Source organism: Oncorhynchus keta, chromosome 14 (genome assembly GCF_023373465.1).
Source record: "Oncorhynchus keta strain PuntledgeMale-10-30-2019 chromosome 14, Oket_V2, whole genome shotgun sequence".
NCBI classification, from domain to species: domain Eukaryota; kingdom Metazoa; phylum Chordata; class Actinopteri; order Salmoniformes; family Salmonidae; genus Oncorhynchus; species Oncorhynchus keta.
In genome coordinates, this window is record NC_068434.1 from 33,436,545 (window position 1) to 33,457,499 (window position 20,955).

A 20,955-nucleotide genomic window follows, 5' to 3' on the forward strand; every position below is an offset into this window, starting at 1 on the left:
CTCCGCTGCTGCTCTCACTGTCAGTGCTGGCTGATCTGGCTTGATCTGGTTTGTCAACCCCCTCCCCCGAAGCCCCCCTTGCTCCCTCACCCTTAGCTCCTTGCACCTCTTCTTCAGCTCCCACTGTCTGGGCCCTTCCTCTCCCCCTCTCTCCACTTGCCCCCTGGAATCCCCCTCTGCCATCTCCCCATCACTGCCCTGTTCCTGGGCAGGGGCCCATCCCCCCCTGGGGACCCTCCCGGGGCTGGTGGGGCAAGGTGGGGGGCGAGGCATGGCGAAGCAAGGTGGGGGGCCCGTGTCAGTGTGCTTCTCTGTGTGTCGCTCCAGGTTACGGGGTATTACAGGAGGAGCTGCTCTCCCCTCCTTCCATGCAGTACAGCCTGCCCTCCCCACTCGGAAATGAGCCCTACTGGCAGGAAGTCTCCAGTCTGGAGTGTGCTCCCATGGCCATCACAGAGGAGGACACACTCATGGAGATGTCCGATGTGCAGGTATGGCCCTCGGGCAACAGCCCCTCCCTAGTGGCCGTGGAGGACTCCTCACTGGAGTGCAGCAATGCTGACGACTCGGAGGGGCTGCAGGGGCTCTCGTACGGGAGCCTGGGCCGGCCGGGCAGTAGGGCTAGAGGAGAGGAAGGGGGGCTGAGTGGCTCCATGGAGCTGGTGGAAGACAACTCAGAGATGGGGGCTGTTGACTCGTTCAGCACCGCCACCCCTGCCACCCCTGCTTCGTTCAGCACAGCCACCCCTGCCACCCCTTCTTCGTTCGGAGGCACCATCGCCGCCATGTTATACAACGTTAATGGTCTGGAGAAGGGTCAAGGGTCAAAAGTCGTGAAGTCAGAGGCAGCAGCGGTCAGAGGCAACTTGGCAGGTGGAGATGGAGCTGGAGTTGAAGGAGGAAGAGGAGGAAGGACAGGCTCAGAGGAAGGGCTTTCTCTTGTTGCAGGACAACAGCAGCGAGTGTACACCCGGCTGAACAAGTCGCCCGGTCTGAGCCGCGTGGCTGATCGTAATGGAGACAGGTGAGTGTGTCCTCAGACCTAAGTCAGTCTGCAGCTCAGCTGGACACAGCACTTGCCAGACAGGGGGTAGTCCAGACACTCACCTCTGAGACAACTGAGCCTTAGGACACTTCAATGTTGCCATGTTTCCTAACCTAATAATACAATATTTCGTTTTAGTAACAGAGTGTCTATGAAGGACTATTAGTCAGCTTTTGTTTGACACACACATTTGACACACATTGGCCTCTCTCTGCTCCTTTCACCCCTTTGTCTATTCTCCTCTCACTTGTCCTCTCTCTCCACCTCTCTTCATCTCTCTCCTCCTTCCTTCTTTTCTCACTCATCCTCTGCCTCCTTAGGTCCAGTGGTGGCAGCAGTGGTAATAGAGGCAGTGGCGGAGGTGGTGGCTCTTTACTGTCCTATCTGCAGGAGCAGTCGGGTCCAGGTTGGCAACCTGTCACTGACCACACTCAGGCCTGGTTGGGTTCACAGACAACAAAACCCAGGCAGGCCATGGACTCAATGATGTCATCAGTGCGCGCTGCCATGGATGTGGACCCCAGCCAGTCCCGTGTGTCCCAGGAGGCCCTGCTTCAGCCGGTGCGGGACATGGGGCACTCTGAGCTCCTGCGTGGGCACTTCAGGGGCACCCAGCCTTTTGAGAAGGGCCTGGGGTTCCCTCACAGGGTGCCAGAGCTGCAGACCTGGGACGACGTACTCCTGAGGCAGCAGGTGAGTGGGAAACCTATTTTATTATTGGGGTGGCAGGTAGCCTAGCGGTTAAGAGCGTTGGGCCAAAAACCGAGAGGTTGCTGGTTCAAATCCCCATGCCGGCTAGGTTTAAAATCTGTAGATGTTCCCTTCCTAAGATGGCACCGAAGAACATGGCTGACGTTTTACATTCTTCCAACCAATTGTGCAATTTTGTTATTTATTTTGTGGTTTGTGTAACTTATTTTTTTACTTATTGTGTACATAATGTTGCTGCTACCATATCTTAACTTCTGGACATCAGAAAAGGGATTACTCACCTCAAACTGGAAGAAACTTTTTCCTTTAACAAGTCCGACGAGAAGGATATCTTGCTTTCACTGGAACAGGCCCAGATCCACGCCTTTTGCATCACAGCCTGGCTCCTCAACAGCTTCTACCCCCAAGCAATTAGACTACTCAACAATTCATAAAAATTGCCACCGGACAATTTACATTGACCCCCCCCCCACACTGCTGCTACTGCTGTTTGTTTGTTACCTATGTATAGTCACTTCAACCCCATCTGCATGTGCAGATTACTAGCCTGTACCCCTGCACACTGACTCGGTGCCGGTGCCCCCTGTATATAGCCTCGTTATTGTTATTCTTACTGTGTTCGTTTTTATTATTCGTTTTTAATTTAGCCTACTTGGTCAAATATTTTCTTCTTCTTGAGCTGCGCTGTCGGTTAAGGGCTTGTAAGTAAGCATTTCACGGTAAAGTCTACACTTGTTGTAGTCAGCGTATGTGGCAAATAAAGTTTGATTAGATTTGAACAAGGCACTTAACTGTAATTACTCCTGTAAGTCTCTTTGAATAAGAGTGTCTCCTAAATGACTAAAATGTAAATGCTGTACAGTAGGACTTGTATGACTACAGTCCAAACCCAGTGACAGAAGGCTATAACTGAATTAGATTGTAAGTACCATAATCCCACTATCCTCTCCTCTCACACACATGCACATACAAACAGAAGGCCCAAGAAGGGCACAAACAGCCTGTCAAGCCAAAAATAGCAGCCCCTGTCACCAGATCCCCAATCCCAGCCCATCACACGTGGCATCTAGCATTCTGGCACTGCACCAGAGCACCCTAAAGGACACTGCACCAGAGCACCCTAAAGGACAGCTCAAATTTGTGATGCAGTGAGAGAGCAAAATGGGCTGTTTCAGTCTCTATGGGCTTTCCCTGGTAGGAAGTTATATTGGGACTGCCAGGTTATATTGGGACTGCCAGTGTGTTGGAACAGTAAGAACAGACTACAATGTTGCCCATAGAGAATAAGTGGCAGGAAATGGTCTTGCTTCTGACAATCTGCATCTTACTGTATTGTTTAAGTAAAATAGATCCCTAACCATTACAGAATAATTATGTGTGGTGGTGGAACATATACCTACATGCCATTGGAATAACAATATAAGTGTGGAAGTATAGTGTATGGTTGTGTGTACCAGAGTATAGTATGAGTACATGAGGGAGTATACTATGAGTACCTGAGGGAGTATACTATGAGTACCTGAGGGAGTATACTATGAGTACCTGAGGGAGTATACTATGGTTACCTGAGGGAGTATACTATGGTAACCTGAGGGAGTATACTATGAGTACATGAGGGAGTATAGTATGATTACCTGAGGGAGTATAGTATAATTACCTGAGGGAGTATACTATGAGTACCTGAGGGAGTATACTATGAGTACCTGAGGGAGTATACTATGGTTACCTGAGGGAGTATACTATGAGTACCTGAGGGAGTATAGTATGATTACCCGAGGGAGTATACTGTAGTGTGAATACCTGAGGGAGGCCTGTTGGTCAGGGTGCAAGTCTGTTATTCTCACTCTCAGCCTCTCAGCCTGACAGAGCACAGCTCCTCTCTGGAGCAGCCAGAAATATTTAAAGACTACAGATCACATGGCTGGGAGATAGAGAGGGAGCGAGGGGTGAAGGGTTGTTTTTGGAAGCACAGAGGAGAGAGAGAGAGAGAGCGAAGGAACGAAAGAGAGAGGGGGGAGAGGAAATAGAAGCCTCCCAAGGTTGCAGACGCCTAGATTTGATGGCATGGGTCAGCCATTCTTACTGACCAGCTGACAGACGGAGAGAGAGAGGGAGAGGGAGAGGGAGAGGGAGACGGAGCCAGAGAAAGAAGGAACAGGGTCTAGTGGAGTAGAGCTTGCTGAAGAAGGGACTCAAGCGGAGGGAGAGAAAGAAGGACAAGACGCCAGCCCTGTTGAGAGGAGAGAAGGCCTGAGGGTGCAGCTGTTGCCCCATAAAAACGGAGCGAAGTGTTGTGGATAGACGGCGAGAGCCTGCACAGACGTGTGTGTGTGTTAGTGTGTGTGTTAGTGTGTGTGTTAGTGTGTGTGGGTGGGCGTGTAGTTGGGTGTGTGAGAGTGGGTGTGTCGTGCGCTCCACTGGGTTGCTGGGTTGCTTTGAGAGTTTGCAGAGGTAGAAGCTTGGAGGGGCTGTGAGTGATGTGGGCCCTGGTGACTGAGCTGCTCTTCAGCTTTGTGCTGCTGGCCTTCCTGGTGATCAGTGGTCAGAATGTGATGCATATAGCCAGCGGCTCCCTGCGCTCTGTGCTCACCTATGTGCACGCTGCGCTAGACCGTGAGCTGGGCGAGGCCGAGGGTGTGGCCGACGAAGAGGAGAACGTCACCACCCGCGTGGTCCGCCGCAGGGTCATTCTCAAGGTACCCAACAGAGAGGGGAGGGGAGGAGGGGAGAGGGGCACGGGGGGAGAGGATGAGAGAGAGAATTGACTGGCAATGGAACAAAATAATGAAGGAGAGTGTAACAAAGTGTGTGTGTGTGTGTGTGTGTGTGTGTGTGTGTGTGTGTGTGTGTGTGTGTGTGTGTGTGTGTGTGTGTGTGTGTGTGTGTGTGTGTGTGTGTGTGTGTGTGTGTGTGTGTGTGTGTGTGTGTGTGTGTGTGTGTGTATTTGTAAAGCTCAGAGGTGATTTAATGTTTGTCTGTGACAAGGGGAAATATTGGTCAGGGTCGAGGCGAGTGGAGAAGGTGGAGAGAAACCTCTTTCTGCTTGTTTACCGTATTACCTTCTGACCATGCAATTTATCCGGAATGGGATCAATGATGAAAGATGAAAGATTATGTTCATAAAACAGTTGTTCATTTATATTGTAGAATTTTAACTCACACATACAGTATGCTGACTTGTGCATAGATGATGAATATACAGGATGCACGATAGAACTACTTTGCAACAACAACATTAGTTTTAAAGTATTTTCAAGCAACTTTCTGGATCATATTGTTCATACCGTATTCCGCCAGGTGAGATATTATAGTAACAGAGGGAGGGGAGGACAAAACTAAGAATGGTCAAACCATAGACCTACAGTTGAGACCCATTTAGACTGTAGATACACTGTACGGGCCTTGTACGTGCTGTGACCATAGACCTACAGTTGAGCCCCATTTAGACTGTAGATACACTGTACAGGCCTTGTACGTGATGTGACCATAGACCTACCGTTGAGACCCATTTAGACTGTAGATACACTGTACAGGCCTTGTACGTGCTGTGACCATAGACCTACAGTTGAGACCCATTTAGACTGTAGATACACTGTATGGGCCTTGTACGTGCTGTGACCATAGACCTACAGTTGAGACCCATTTAGACGGTAGATACACTGTACAGGCCTTGTACGTGCTGTTGAGCTGTGAATGGCTCAACCTGTGTGGTGTATAAACCTATGAACTCAGTCTCTAATCTCTCTACCATCTTCATGGTCCTATTCTCCCCCTCCCTCCAGCCCTCTCTTGGTCTCAACACCATTAATAACTCAAAAGAATCCTTACTCTATGGATTGTGGGGGATAGGGCAGACTTCAGCCATAGTGCTGTGTTCAATAGTTTCAATTGCGGGACCTTTTGATCTTATAAATAGCTGTACTGGCGCCTCCAATGTTATTAGGAGTAATAGTTGTATTCTTATGAACCTCATCAACTCTGATTGTATTAGTGCTAACACCACAGCAAGTCCCATTAGTGATCCCCTGACCAGTTACTATACATGTATGTATGTATGTATGTATGTATGTATGTATGTATGTATGTATGTATCTCTCTCTCTCTCTCTCTCTCTCTCTCTCTCTCTCTCAGGGTTGGTGACAGTGGCTAAATGATGAGACTCACTCTGGGGGGCTATTTTAAAGTGCTCTAGATTCCAGCACCCTTTTCGTTCTGTATGCTGACTCCTGGTTTTCTCTCGGAGTCGTTCCCCAATTCATACTTACAAACTCATAGGTGTGACATTAATGTCTGTGGAAAAGTTGTTGGCCAATCAAGTATTTGGATCCAATCTTTCTGGTAGTATTAACTGGTCCCTTTTATAATGTTTATGTAGAGTATGTGGTTTTGGACTCCTTACTGTATAAGTGTGTGCTGTTGATGAGTTTGCCATTCATCTATGAGCAGATGTGTGTGACGGTACAGTATACCATGTGTATTTCAGTATAACAGTATTGTTTAGTGATGTTCAGTGCATGTTGTCTGTCCCATAGGGTGACGAGGCCAAGGATCTTCCAGGGGAACAAGTGAGCGAGGAGCAGTTCACAGACGAGCACGGAAACATCGTCACCAAGAAGGTCAGATATCTATCCCAGCATGCCTCTATCTACTCTACAGCCCTGCGCTGTGGCTTATTTTTTTTATATATTTTTTTATTTTACCTTTATTTAACTAGGCAAGTCAGTTAAGAACAGATTCTTATTTTCAATGACGGCCTAGGAACAGTGGGTTAACTGCCTGTTCAGGGGCAGAACGACAGATTTGTACCTTGTCAGCTCGGGGATTCGAACTTGCAACCTTTCGGTTACTAGTCCAACGCTCTAACCACTAGGCTACCCTTATCCACCATTTCCCCCCTGTTACTATTCATGTTCAACTCACTACACTCATCCTCATAGAAATGATTATTAAATTGATAATCAAGAACCATCACGTTCATCGTCATGCCTTGATTTATTCCAATGTCATGACTGTAATCACGACATGGGAAAATGATTCCTGTCTTGCTCTCAAAGGTGTCACAGTCAAGTTTAGTTGCTGTATGAATGGTTGTGGGTTGTAGATCTAATAAGGATGGGGTTGAAAGGTTGTGGGTTGTATATTTAATAAGGATGGGGTTGAAAGGTTGTGGGTTGTATATTTAATAAGGATGGGGTTGAAAGGTTGTGGGTTGTATATTTAATAAGGAGGGGGTTGAAAGGTTGTGGGTTGTAGATTTAATAAGGATGGGGTTGAAAGGTTGTGGGTTGTAGATTTAATAAGGATGGGGTTGAAAGGTTGTGGGTTGTAGATTTAATAAGGATGGGGTTGAAAGGTTGTGGGTTGTAGATTTAATAAGGATGGGGTTGAAAGGTTGTGGGTTGTAGATTTAATAAGGATGGGGTTGAAAGGTTGTGGGTTGTAGATTAAATAAGGATGGGGTTGAAAGGTTGTGGGTTGTAGATTAAATAAGGATGGGGTTGAAAGGTTATGGGTTGTAGATTAAATAAGGATGGGGTTGAAAGGTTGTGGGTTGTAGATTAAATAAGGATGGGGTTGAAAGGTTGTGGGTTGTAGATTAAATAAGGATGGGGTTGAAAGGTTGTGGGTTGTAGATTTAATAAGGAATGGGTTGAAAGGTTGTGGGTTGTATATTTAATAAGGATGGGGTTGAAAGGTTGTGGGTAGTAGATTTAATAAGGATGGGGTTGATAAGGATACATATAACCAGGACAGTGTTTTATAATGAACATTAAGTTCCTTAATGGTACACAGGGAGAACCTAAAAGAGTACCAATCTCTCCTTCTTAAGCTCTCTTTCCCACCACCCTCCCTCATCCTCTCATCCTCCTCTCCCTCCCTCCCTCCCCTGTGTGTGTGTGTGTGTGTGTGTGTGTGTGTGTGTGTGTGTGTGTGTGTGTGTGTGTGTGTGTGTGTGTGTGTGTGTGTGTGTGTGTGTGTGTGTGTGTGTGTGTGTGTGTGTGTGTGTGTGTGTGTGTGTGTGTGCGGTGCAGATTGTACGGAAGGTGGTGCGCAGGGGGAAGGGCTCAGGTGACGAGGGGGGTCAGGAGCGGTCAGTGAGCGTGGATGGCTCTCTGCAGGATGAGCTGGAGGCTGAGGCGGAGCAGTTCATGAACTACGCCGTCCTGAGCAGCAAGGTGGGCCACTGACCTGCATCAGCCAGGCCACACTCACCTGGGCTAATGTACAAGAGGCTGAGACTCTAAACAAACTCATTCATCTGTCATAAATAGAGCATTGATTCACAGTTAAAGTAGACTGAGACTAACTTGACCATACAGGGCCCATCAGGGTCAATCTGTAAACTTCCCTGAATTTATATAGGTACTCAATGTAGCAATCAACCACTAGAGAAGATGACAAGGGTGTAGCTGGGAACTACGATCTCTTTACTCTGCTGGGATCAGCAGTATAGATTGCTCTGCTAGTCCAAAGTAGACCACAGTGGGCTAAACCTGCATGGACTGTGTCGTGTGAATGGGATGTATGTGTGTGTTTGTAATTTAGATCAACCTGTGTTGTCATTCCCCATCCTCCTAGCTACAAAGAAACTGAAAGAAATATTGATTTTGTGTGAGTGTCCTGTATTTTGTATCCAACTTGCAAGCATTACTCATCTGTGCTTCATTTCCCCCATCATGTCCACCCTCTCCATCCTGACCTGCATGTAGGACCATCCAAAAAGTCCACAACTGCATCCTGCTCTGATAGCTTGCACTGTCTCTCTGCGTTGGCTGAAACAACAAACTAATGCTTCCAGGTTTCATAACAGCAGTCAGTTCTGATATCTGCTCTGTCTCCAGTCAGTACATAGATGGATGGCTCTTTCTCTCCAGTTGATATGAATGTCTGGGTGTTGGTTGGTTGCTCTTGATGTGCTAATGCAATGAGGTCTGTTCTCTCCCCTTCAGTAACCCACATTGACTGACTGTCTATCTGTCTTCTCTGCCCACCTCCATTCAAAGTCTCTATAGTCCATAACTATGACTGTGTGCTCCCTCCAACCTGCAGTACTCTATTCCATGTCAATGTTTCTGATGCTTCTCTCTTTTCTATTTTCCTGTCTGTTTTTCCAATCCCCACCCCATCTCTCTTGGCTTGGCTGTCTTTCCATTATCTCTCTTCTCTTGAATTGACTCCTTTCCTCTCCTTTTCTTGTCTTCCCGTCAACTCTCTCGCTTCGCTCATTACCTCAATTGTCACTTTTAACCTCTTCTCCTCTCCACCCTTGTCTCTTCATACACCTCTTCACCTCATCCGTATCTTTCACCTCTCACACACTGTGCCATTGCTCCCTCTCCCTCCTCTATCTCTCCCTCTCTCCTGATTTCATCTCCCTACTCTCTCCCTCTCTCCTGATTCCCTCTCTATCCTCCACATCTTTCTGTTCTCCTACTACTTCTCCTTCACTTCTACTTCCACCTCTCCCTCTTACTCTCATCCTCTCCGCCACCTGTCTGTCCCTCCTCGCCCTCCTACTCTCATCCTCTCCTCTACCTGTCTCTGTCCCTCCTCTCCCTCCTACTCTCATCCTCTTCTCTACCTGTCTCTGTCCCTCCTTTCCCTCCTACTCTCATCCTCTCCTCCACCTGTCTCTGTCCCTCCTCTCCCTCCTACTCTCATCCTCTCCTCCACCTGTCTCTGTCCCTCCTCTCCCTCCTACTCTCATCCTCTCCTCCACCTGTCTCTGTCCCTCCTCTCCCTCCTACTCTCATCCTCTTCTCTACCTGTCTCTGTCCCTCCTCTCCCTCCTACTCTCATCCTCTTCTCTACTTGTCTCTGTCCCTCCTCTCCCTCCTACTCTCATCCTCTCCTCCACCTGTCTCTGTCCCTCCTCTCCCTCCTACTCTCATCCTCTCCTCCACCTGTCTCTGTCCCTCCTCTCCCTCCTACTCTCATCCTCTCCTCCACCTGTCTCTGTCCCTCCTACTCTCATCCTCTTCTCTACCTGTCTCTGTTCCTCCTCCCTCCCCCCCTCTACCTGTCTCCCTCATCCTCTTCTCTCCTACTTGTCTCTGTTCCTCCTCTCCCTCCTACTCTCATCCTCTTCTCTACTTGTCTCTGTCCCTCCTCTCCCTCCTACTCTCATCCTCGCCTCCACCTGTCTCTGTCTCTCCTCTCCCTCCTACTCTCATCCTCTCCTCTACCTGTCTCTGTCCCTCCTCTCCTTTGCCTCTGCCCCTGGCTCTCCCCTTGCACCCCCCCCCCCTGATGTAGCCTGATATTGTGGATGTGAAGAAGGGTGCTCAGATAGTGAAATGTGCCAGTCTGCGGAGAGTAAAGCAGTGAGGGAAGCATGCAGACAGAGTGGCAGAGCGACATGTGCCCGCAGGTACGGGACTGACTGACCCACTGAGACCTCTCACCTGGGTTATGGCTCCTTCATTTAATCCTGCCTCTCTGTCTGGATTAAATAGGCCTGATGTTGTTACAGTAATTCAGTACTAATGACATTGAGCTAATTGTAGCACTACAGTGCAGAGTGACATTTGATGTGGCTTGAACTATATCATTGGCATTTGATGCAACTACTGTGCATTAATATGTTACAGTATGACTGTGGGGTGGCATTGATTTAGTAGATTCACATTTAATATTAAAACTAAGTTTAGTTGAGCGGTAACGCTCTCAACTCTGTACTACATATTCTGTATCTCTCGGCAACAGAGGTATGAGTCCCGACTCGACCATTCCTGTCTATGCCCTTAAACATTCCTATCTTTGTCCTCTTCATCGTCTATCTCTCCCTATCTAGTTCTAGATGTTCTATCAGAAAATAATGAAATAGGAAAGGTTGACCGGACCTCCCGATCTTCTTACCCAGATGCCTCGTTACATATGGCTTTATAAGATAGTATATTAGTGTGTAGTGTTTTGCTGTAGATGAGTATCAGTGTGTCAAATACAGTTGGATGTATAGCACAGCTGTTGTCATACTGTCTTAGGAGAGTCTAAACTACAGCAGATTCTGTGGTCAGTGTGTATAGATTGTGTTACAGTGGGTATTCAGCAGGGTGTGAAGGGGAGGTTCAATGGCTGTCCTTATGTGGTGGCGTAGTACTAATACTGTACATGTCTGACTGGGTTTACAGTAGGTCTAGCTACATGCAGTATGTTTATGTTAGTGCTGACTGTTGTACCTATTACAGATAGCATTGCATGTGGCTCTCCACTACCAAAGGGTGCTGGGGATCCAGCACGTTTTCATAGGTCAAAGTTGACAGGCCAGTTGTTCTTTCAAATTAAACTATCTGGGTCAACTGTGTGTGTGTGTGTGTGTGTGTGTGTGTGTGTGTGTGTGTGTGTGTGTGTGTGTGTGTGTGTGTGTGTGTGTGTGTGTGTGTGTGTGTGTGTGTGTGTGTGTGTGTGTGTGTGTGTGTGTGTGTGTGTGCTCGCGCATGCGTGCATTCATGTGTGCCCCTTACTCTGACGTATAAGACACACCCAGATGAGAAACAGGTCCCATGCATGGAATGCAGTAGCCTTAAATTCAGATTGCTGCCATTTCAGACCGGAGACGGCACCAACTACTACACTCAGGTTCACTTTGATTAGTAAGACAGATCTTGACAAAACATTTACATTATAAACAGAACAATGACCAATGACTTGACTGACAATGCACAACACTTTCTTAAAGTAGGAGAAATAGAGCTCCCCAGAACAGTATATACTGTATACTCTGAGTACACGAAACATTAAGGACGCCCACTCTTTCCATGGCATAGACTGACCAGGTGAAAGGTATGATCTCTTATTGATGTCACTTGTTAAATCCACTTCAATCCATGTAGATGAAAGGTAGGAGACAGTCTCCCTTTCCTGCCGTCATATGACCTAGTGGCCTCATGGGGAGAATGTTATTCATATTTTTTCATAATTAATAGACAGAAAAAAACCATACACAGAAAAACCTGTTTCTACAGTTTTGTTATGTGATGTATATAAAGTGTAATATCGGGATGCAAACTTATAATTGAATACATTTAAACTCTATAGCTGGCACAGGTAGATGTCTTCTTTTTTTCAAGACCATACATATGTGTGTGAGGTGTAGACTTTTGTTTCAAACAGGATTTGTTTAAGACAACAACAAAAACACTCTGTGTGTCCCTGATTTAACCCACTGCAGTAAAAGGTTAAAGAGGAGTTTTTAAGCCTTGAGACAATTGAGACATTGTGTATGTGTGCCATTCAGAGGGTGAATCGGGAAGACAAAATATTTAAGTGCCTTTGAACAGAGTATGTTAGTAGGTCCCAGGCGCACCGGTTTGTGTCAAGAACTGCAAAGCTGCTGTGTTTTTCACGCTCAACAGGTATCCCTAATGTTTGGTATACTCAGTGTATAAGACTACAAGACAGTGTTTCTAGAGTCCCCTATTACCATGCTTGAAAGGAAGGTTGCGGTACATTTTCTCTTTATCCAAGGACAGTTGTATAAGACAAGCTCTGACCGTGTTTTGGCTGTGTTTGTGTGTGTATGTATTTATAGACAGGTATGCCTACTCACATTTACTGATTCGTCTCTGGGTTCTTGATTTGTGCACCCTGCATGCCGATCCAACAGAACTGTTTGGTCTGATTCTCTCCACACTGATGGGAACCTTGTCCTTGCTCCATATTAACCTGTGTTCTCTTGCCCTCCAGGATTTGAGCCCCACACCAAAACAATCCTACTTAGACACATGATCGGCAGCAGGTGGCAGGAGGAATGAAGAGGAGGAGAATAATGGAGAGAAAAGAAGAGAGATTGGAACGAACGAAACACTAACTTCATAATAACAACAACCACCACGGCAAAAAGCCGACGATCACGAGAGCGAAGTGGATTTACTCCTAGTTTTCTTACCTTTTTAAAAAAAGAAACAATCCAAAAATGTCAACTACTAGGCTCGGTGCATGATTTCGTATAAAACAAAACCAAACACAGACAACAAAAAAATAGCAACCAAAACGTGCTTCCTGTTATATGTATCAGCATGAATGACTGCTGGCGCATGGCCTGTCTTTCACTACAGTACTAGGGGTTGTGGGGGGATCACTCCTGTATCGGATAGGAGGCCATGTTGGGGTGTAGGGTAAGGTGAATATGTCATACATCCCCTTTCTAAAGAAACAGGGCAGTGTTTGTTTGTGAAACTTCTGAAAAGGGAGGCTGTCAAAATACTCAGAATTATCTCTAGGCAACAGGTCACTCACCCTCCCTGTCACACTGAACAGACTCTTCCAGCAAAATAAAATATTAAATACATCACAGGCTGGTTTCAGCCCTTCACTGTCCCACTCCAGTAGCCTACATTTAGGATATTGGTGTTGTACATTCTATCTGCACTGAAATGCTACGTGACTGAGTGCTACCTGTGTTTTATGTCACCATAACCCTATGCGATGCTAATGATGCTGCTGTTTCAGACACCTAAACGATTCTTCTGCTCTGGTGTTTTTGTTTGGTTAACTCTATGTGTATATGTTCGATATATCTTGAGATCTGGTGGGTATGAGAACAAACAAAACAAACCTCTGTGTCGTTCTGCCTGTTTTATCTGTCCATTTTTGTGTGTCTGGTTATTTGTTATTTTGTGATTTTCATGTGATGCCTCCCTTTGCTGTCGTCATGTCACCTAGAGGGCATTATTGGCTTCAGAGACATTTCATGGTTCTTTGTGTTTTAGAAAGAGGAGGTTCTGTGTTGACTTTCCTCCACAACCCCACAACCAACCTCCCTGGAGTGGTTTGTGTGCTTCCAGGGTGAATGTAATTGGAGTAAAGGCTGGGGCAGTCATGAGAACGTTGGATAGACCTTCCAGCTCACCCAGCTACCAGCTGTCCAGCTATAGTCCAGTCCTGTCACCACCATCTGTATGTATGTATGCAGCCCACCCACCTCATTCATCTCTACACCCCATCCTCACACCCCATTCTCCCTGCACTGCACACCCTGCCCTGCTCTGCCTCCCTCCACTCCCCCAGCCTTTCAGTGTAGATGCAGCAGTCCTGTTCTGTCCCTCTCAATATGGATATTATGTAGCAGTTCTGTTCATTACCAGCAGGGGTCAGAGTCCCCCTTATTAATGTAGCATCTCCCCTCTGGTGTGTCTGTCACACAGCAACAGATTGTCAGTCTGATATCACAGGATATATCCAAGAGGGTTTACAGATCATCTACCCATCTACCCATCATTCGATAAGGGTATAGAAGTAACTTCACCACTACAGGTAATAATGTAGCACTGGTTAAGCTGGTTACATGTGATAGTCAGTCAGATAGAGGTGGGTATCTACAGAGATTTGAAAGTGTTGGGATTGTAAGCGTTGCTTGTTTTGTTGGCAACTCTCAGTAGACTAGCGAAGACAACCAGCCACCAATCACTGTGATAACAAACTGTAATACTGACCCACAACTGTGAGCCCACACAACCCCACCACAAACCTGTCTCCTTTCCTCTCACCCCTCTCCTGATGTCTGTACACCCCAACCCCTTTTCCCATCAGAAATGTATTGTCTGGTGTTTGTTTAAAGGAAAGCAATAACATTGGTCGAAAGAGTAGGTCTTAATATGTGTATGTGTGTGTGCGTGTGTGTGTGGGGGGGGGTATAGGCGTTCTAACTACTTTTACCTTAGATGTACTGTCTGATTAGGAGAGATGCCAGAGCCCCAATCAGCCTCCTGCTATCCACTTGACCTGCATGGAACATAAATCAATTCCATGTTGGTTGCACAAAGTAGACAAAGGAGACAAGTTGGTGGACTGAGTTGCTGGTTTGCATTATTGGAGAGCTGTTTTCTTCAAGTGTTTTTCTCCCAGTCCCAACAGTGTTTGGTTTTTGATCTTGTGTGTTTGAAGGTTGGGTGGTAAAGAATAGCCATATTCCCTGAGGTTTATGCAAGCCATCCAAAAGTTTCCACTCATTGTTCTTTTAAGCCTTAATGGCATTCATATTTCATTCTAAGGAGAAATTCTAAAGTGTGCGCGCATGTGTGTGTATGCGAGCTTGTGTGTGTGTGTGTGATGAGTCCACTGATTGTAAGTACAATTGAGACTGACACCGTACAGCGTCATTTAGTGTTGACAAAATGACAGTGCAGGGTTGAGGGCGGTGAATTGGCATGGGTGTGAAGGTGATACGACACTATTGGTGGACATTAAACCGAGGTTCTCCGGTCCCTACCCTGATTTAAACATGGCTTACAGTAGTGTTACCTCAGTACATTATACCATCCTACATCATGTAGATTAGCTGTAATGCTCTACATCCTCTTGGCATTGTATCGTAACGGATCTTGATGCATTACATTGCTCATATCGTAGGAAAACGTGTGTCTCAAACACTCCAGAGAGTATATGGACGAACACTCTGCAATAATAATACCCAGACATTGAAATTAGTCTCCAGTCCAGGCCCATGGTTTATCAGCCTCTGTAGCCACAGGTAATGAATGTAAGTTCTTGCTCAGTACATATTAGTTGACTAGGTAGGCTAGACGCCAGACTGTTTAGCCTATCTATTGAACACAGGATCTTTGTTGTTTAAGAAACTGTATAACACTGAACACATATGAGTAGATATGTCGTCCATATAACCCATCCATGCATAATCAGAACGAGGGAACGAGCAAGAGAAAGAGAGCACGTGTAAAAGTCAAGTTGTTGTTTTGAGACATTTGATCATCTATCCCTCCCTCTGCACCATTAATACATATCATGTTTATGACCCCACCTTGACTGGGTCAAAGCTACGGGAGCAGCAGAAAGAGGAATGGTGAAGCACCTCCATGTGACTGCTGAAGGTCGGCTCAGTACGAGCTTCAGGAAAACCAGACATACATACATTATACATTCATTATGCTTCTTAGTTTGGTTTCTGTATCTAAGTCATTTGTGTGCACACAGTGTGGGCCTACAGTCTTTAAGTCTGGATGTAATGGGGTTGGGTCTGGAGACTTGTGGAGGTGGTAGACAGGGAAAGCAGACTGGGCGATGAGGATCTATGGTTGTAGAGGGGTAGTTAGACAACGTCGTGGCTTCACTGACTAGGCTGTATTTTTTTAAATAGTATTTTTCCTCAACACCGCCCACCCCCGTTCCATCCCCGCTCCCTAAAACCAAAAAGAGATTGAGCCAGTTCTAAGGCTTCCTTCTACACAGTGACAGGCTGAGTGGAGTCAAGGAGAGGGAGGACTCAGTAGAACTTCAGACCATGGAGGTGACGACATAAACCAACTTCATGCAAAAAAATATTAACTGTTGCAAAAACTAGAGAACACATGTATACTCATTTAGACTGGATTGAAGACATTATTCATGCAATAGCATATTACTCAATACTAAGGAATGCACCTGCGCACATGCACAGAAAATGTTTTTAATATAAATGAATATATATAAAATATATGGAAATATATATTTACTTAGAATGCTATGCACCCTTACTTGTCAGCGGGATTATAGTTATTTTATGGATGTACTTTTAGCACCATAGCTACCAAGAGACTGTTGAGTTATGGGTAATGCCTGCAACCTGGGAAAAATAGGGGCCTTGTGCGTATTTGTTTTGTTTGCTTTTATATTGTTATTGAGAGGTCAAATATGACAAATATATACATGTACAAGCCTTTTAATCAAATGAAATCCGATGACATCTATAGATCATTTACCCTGTACACCAGCTCAAATCATTTACGAAATAATAAAGAAATGAAATGTCCTTGTGTTTTTATGTGTTTGACTTTGTATGAGACGAGTCCATCCGTGTATTATTTTACACTGTTAATTGCACATGAGCAATATCAATACATTTCACCAGAAGCTTGTTTTGTTTTCAACAGCTCTGACGTTTTCACAGCGGGGGTATTCTGTCATAGCAGGAAACATACTGTCTCTGGCATTGAGAAATGAGTTTTATTATCACGAAAGTCCTGTCATGAAAGTCCTGCAGCATTTTATCCGTAATAGCTCGGAATAATGAATAGGTCCATTTTCCCAAGCATTGCATTCATCGTAAAGCTATAATATTTCGAGCATTTTCAAGAACACGTACATTCAAAGACGAGGGAACGAGCAAGAGAGAGAGAGCACATATAAAAGTCAAGTTGTTGTTTTGAGACATTTGATCATCTATCCCTCCCTCTGCACCATTAAAACACATCATGTGTATGACCACACAGACCAGACATCATCTGTACATTATACATTCATTATGCTTCTTCATTGATTGATACCACCTAAATCAGTTTGGCTCAAGCTCGCATAGGCTGCGTTTAGACAGGAAGCCCAATTCTGATCCTTTTTTTCACTATTTGGTCTTTCACCAATCAGATCAGCTCTGAAAAAGATATGTTGAAAAGATGTGATGTGATTGGTCAAAAGACCAATTAGTGAAAAAGGGATCCGAATTGGGCTGCCTGTCTAAATGCAGGCTAACCATACTATTTTCCAATTTGGACATTTTACATCCAAGTAACATTGGAGAGGGAGTTGAGCAGGAATATGTAGTGGTAGATGTGTGGTTGGGAGGGGGGGGATCTGGTAATAGTGAACTTTTACAACCTGTGTAAGAGACTAGAGTTGATGGCTCTTGGGATTGTAGAAGGTCAAGATAGGAGACGGGTGATGTGGTGTGCTGATTGTAATGCCCACAGTGCACTCTGGGGAGGGGCACGGACTGATATAAATAGTGTTGGAGGAACTCTTGGGCGAGAAAGGGCTTGTGTGGCTTAATGATGGGCGGGGAACCAGGATTGACCCAGTAATTGGAACTCAATCTGCTCTGGATCTTACTCGAGATGTAATTGGAAGGCAGATGTACAGTGCCTTCGGAAAGTATTCAGACCCCTTGACTTTTTCCACATTTTGTTACGTTGCTGCCTTATTCTACAATTGATTAAATAAAACATTTTCCTCACACAATACCCCATAATGACATTGCAAAAACAGGTTTTAAGACATTTTTGCACATTTATTAAGATGAAAAATGAAAAACAGAAATAACGTATTTACATAAGTATTCAGACCCTTTGCTATGAGACTCGAAATTGATCTCAGGTGCATCCTGTTGCAATTGATCATCCTTGACATGTTGTTACAACTTGATTGGAGTCCACCTGTGGTAAATTCAATTTATTGGCCATGATTTGGAAAGGCACACACCTGTCTATAGTTGACAGTGCATGTCAGAGCAAAACCCAGGCCATGAGGTCGAAGGAATTGTCCATAGAGCTCCGAGATAGGATTGTGTCGAGGTGACCAAGAACCCGATGGTCACTTTGACAGAGCTCTAGACTTCCTCTGTGGAGATGGAAGAACCTTCCAGAAGGACAATCATCTCAGCAACACTCCACCAATCAGGCCTTTATGGTAGAGTGGCCAGATGAAAGCCACTCCTCAGTAAAAGGCACATGACAGCCCGCTTGGAGTTTGCCAAAAGGCACCTAAAGAATCTCTTCTCTGATGAAACCAAGATTCAACACTTTGGCCTGAATGGGAAGCGTCACATCTGGAGGAAGCCTGGCAGCATCCCTACGGTGAAGCATGGTGGTGGCAGCATCATGCTGTGGGGATTATTTTCAGCGGCAGGGACTGGGAAACTAGTCAGGATCGAGGCAAAGATGAACGGAGCAAAGTCATGGGAGAACCTTGATGAGGACCTCAGAACGGGGTGACCTTCCAGGTATGCACACAACCAAAAACATGGGGCTTTGGGACAAGAAATGAGTGGCCCAGCCAGAGCCTGGAGAACCCAATCAAACATCTCTGGAGATGAAAATAGCTGTGTAGTGACACTCCCCATCCAACCTGACAGAGCTTGAGAGGATCTGCAGAAGAATGGGAAACTCCCCAAATACAGGTGTGACAAGGGGAAATCGGCCAAAGGTGCTTCAACAAAGTACTGGGTAAAGGGTCTGAATACTTATGTAACTGTGGTATTTCCGTTTATATATATATATATATGGGTAAAGGGGGAGAAGGGGGAAAGGGCAGGTAAGGCAGGGGAGAAGGGGTCCTATGGGTACAGGGGGAGAAGGGGGAAGGCAGGTGATTCCTATGGGTACAGGGGGGAGAAGGGGTAAGGCAGGTGATTCCTATGGGTACAGGGGGGAGAAGGGGGAAGGCAGGTGATTCCTATGGGTACAGGGGGGAGAAGGGGGAAGGCAGGTGATTCCTATGGGTACAGGGGGGAGAAGGGGGAAGGCAGGTGATTCCTATGGGTACAGGGGGGAGAAAGAGTAACGCAGTTCCCTGGTGGACTGAAGAGTGCAGAGAAGCTGTGAAAATTAGGAACAGGGCTTTCAGTATTAACAAGCATAAGCAGTAGTAAGGAGGACCATTAGGACAGCTAAGAGGACTACTCCAGTGGAAGAGGTATGGGGGATGATTAAGGGGATGAGTGAGGTCAGAGTAGATTGGGATCTCCCTGTGCTGAAAAGTTGGGAGACTGTTGCAGTGAGAGTCATGGAGAAGGCAGAGATGTTAGCCCAGGCATTTGTGAAAGTCCACAGCTCAAATAATTTAAAGGACGAGGGACAGCGTGGAGAAGAGAGGATCAGAGGAGAGCATCCAGAGATCCTGGATCAGAGAGAGGTGGGGAAGGATGCATTGAATGTTCCTTTTACGTTGGGTGAGATTAAGAGAGCAATAGCTAAAGCTGAGGTAACATCTCCTGGGAAGGATGAGATGTGTTACATCGCGATGGCTCGTCTCAGTGACACTGCAATGGGAAAAGTATTGGGCCTTTACAATAAGGTGTGGCAGGAAGGGAAGCTGCCTGACAGTTGGAAGCAGGCAGTAGTGGTGCCGATACGGAAATCAGGGAAAGGCCCTACTTATCCATCAAGTTATAGGCCGATAGCTTTGACATTTCATGTCTGTAAACGAGGCCTAATGTCATCAGATCAAGGTGGGTTCAGGAAAGGCAGGGGAACGATGGATCATGTACTGTGTCTACAGTCAGCCATACGGAAGGCACAGGCAAATAAGGAGGTGTTTTCTTCGAAGTAGAGAAGGCCTGTGATATGATTTGGAAGGAGGGCCTGCTCATCAAAGTGGATAGCATGGGGGTTGGAGGATTTCCTTTTTGGACAATCAATACAAGTGAAGGTGGGGAGCTCTATGTCAGAAACTTATGAGGTAGATAATGGTACCCTCCAGGGAAGTGCGATGAGTACTTTGTTGTTCTCCATTATGATTGATTGTGTATTCTCCCAGGTGAGACCAGATACTGGGAGGTCATTGTTTGCGGGTGACTGGGCATTGCGGAAGACAGGGAGCAATATTCTCCATAGTCTTACAGCCGGAAGCGATCAGAGAAGTTGAACAGTGGTCCCTCGAGTGGGGCTTCAAGTTCTCAGTTGAGAAAACAGACTGTTCTTTACTAGAAGGAAGGTTGGGGAGGAAATATGCCTAAAGTTGTATGGGAGGAATCGGGGAGGAATCTGAAGAGGGTAGGAGTGTTTAGGTTTCTGGGGGTCAGGTATATTGACACTGAGATTACATGGGCAGAACATATTAACAGAGTAGTTATTAAAGGAAATAAAATATTGACTGTGATGTGTTGCCTGTTAGGAATGGTGGGGGGTGGATAGAATGGTGTTGAATATTTAATATATAGCGCTACCAAGGGCATCACTGGACTATAGCAGTGTAGCATGTGGATCAGCAGCTCGCTCCTACATCTCTAAAAAAACTAGCTGTAATCCAGGCTCAAGCTCTAACAATATGTTGTGTAGCAGTCAGAACCTCCCTGTTGGCAGAGCTGGAGGTAGAGTTGGGGGAGATGGCGTTTAAAGGTGCAAACAACAACAACTAACCATGACATATTGGGTAAATCTTCAAGGACATGAGGTTACACATCCTGTAAAAACAAAGTGCTCCTAGAGTGCTGGGACCATGAACGAGATCTGAATACAAATGTTTGGTGCATAGGTAATGTCATGGCGAGAGATAGGACTGTTGGGGAAGGATTTCAGCCCCTCTTCCTGCTATCCCACCTTGGTTGCTCCCTCAGCCAATGATAGAATGATAGACCTAGAGATGCTTGACAGGGTAAGAGCTGGTGAGGAAAGAGTAGATCCAGTAAATGTTTTAAGTGAACATTTAAGAGCTCAGTACTATGCTGTCTTGAATATATTCACTGATGGAGCTAAGGACCATAAAACAGGGAG

General features: G+C 45.9%; 1 protein-coding gene across 21 annotated transcripts in view; it reads left to right on the forward strand.

Annotated features, from left to right (window-relative positions):
* Window positions 1-16,502, forward strand: part of LOC118393252 (ankyrin-1-like) — a 215,856-nt gene extending 199,354 nt beyond the window's left edge. For 14 of the 21 annotated variants that reach the window (XM_052461537.1, XM_052461535.1, XM_052461541.1 and 11 more), the window contains exons 39-44: window positions 328-1,024; window positions 1,366-1,738; window positions 6,289-6,372; window positions 7,789-7,932; window positions 10,013-10,127; window positions 12,443-16,502. In XM_052461537.1, the coding sequence (XP_052317497.1) occupies window positions 328-1,024; window positions 1,366-1,738; window positions 6,289-6,372; window positions 7,789-7,932; window positions 10,013-10,084 (1,370 nt within the window). In that variant the 3' untranslated portion in view covers window positions 10,085-10,127; window positions 12,443-16,502. Of the gene's footprint in view, window positions 1-327; window positions 1,025-1,365; window positions 1,739-3,704; window positions 4,453-6,288; window positions 6,373-7,788; window positions 7,933-10,012; window positions 10,128-12,442 lie in introns of those variants that run through there. The other 7 variants (XM_052461548.1, XM_052461533.1, XM_052461540.1 and 4 more) reach the window with 7 other exon arrangements.
* The last annotated feature ends 4,453 nt before the right edge of the window (window positions 16,503-20,955 follow it).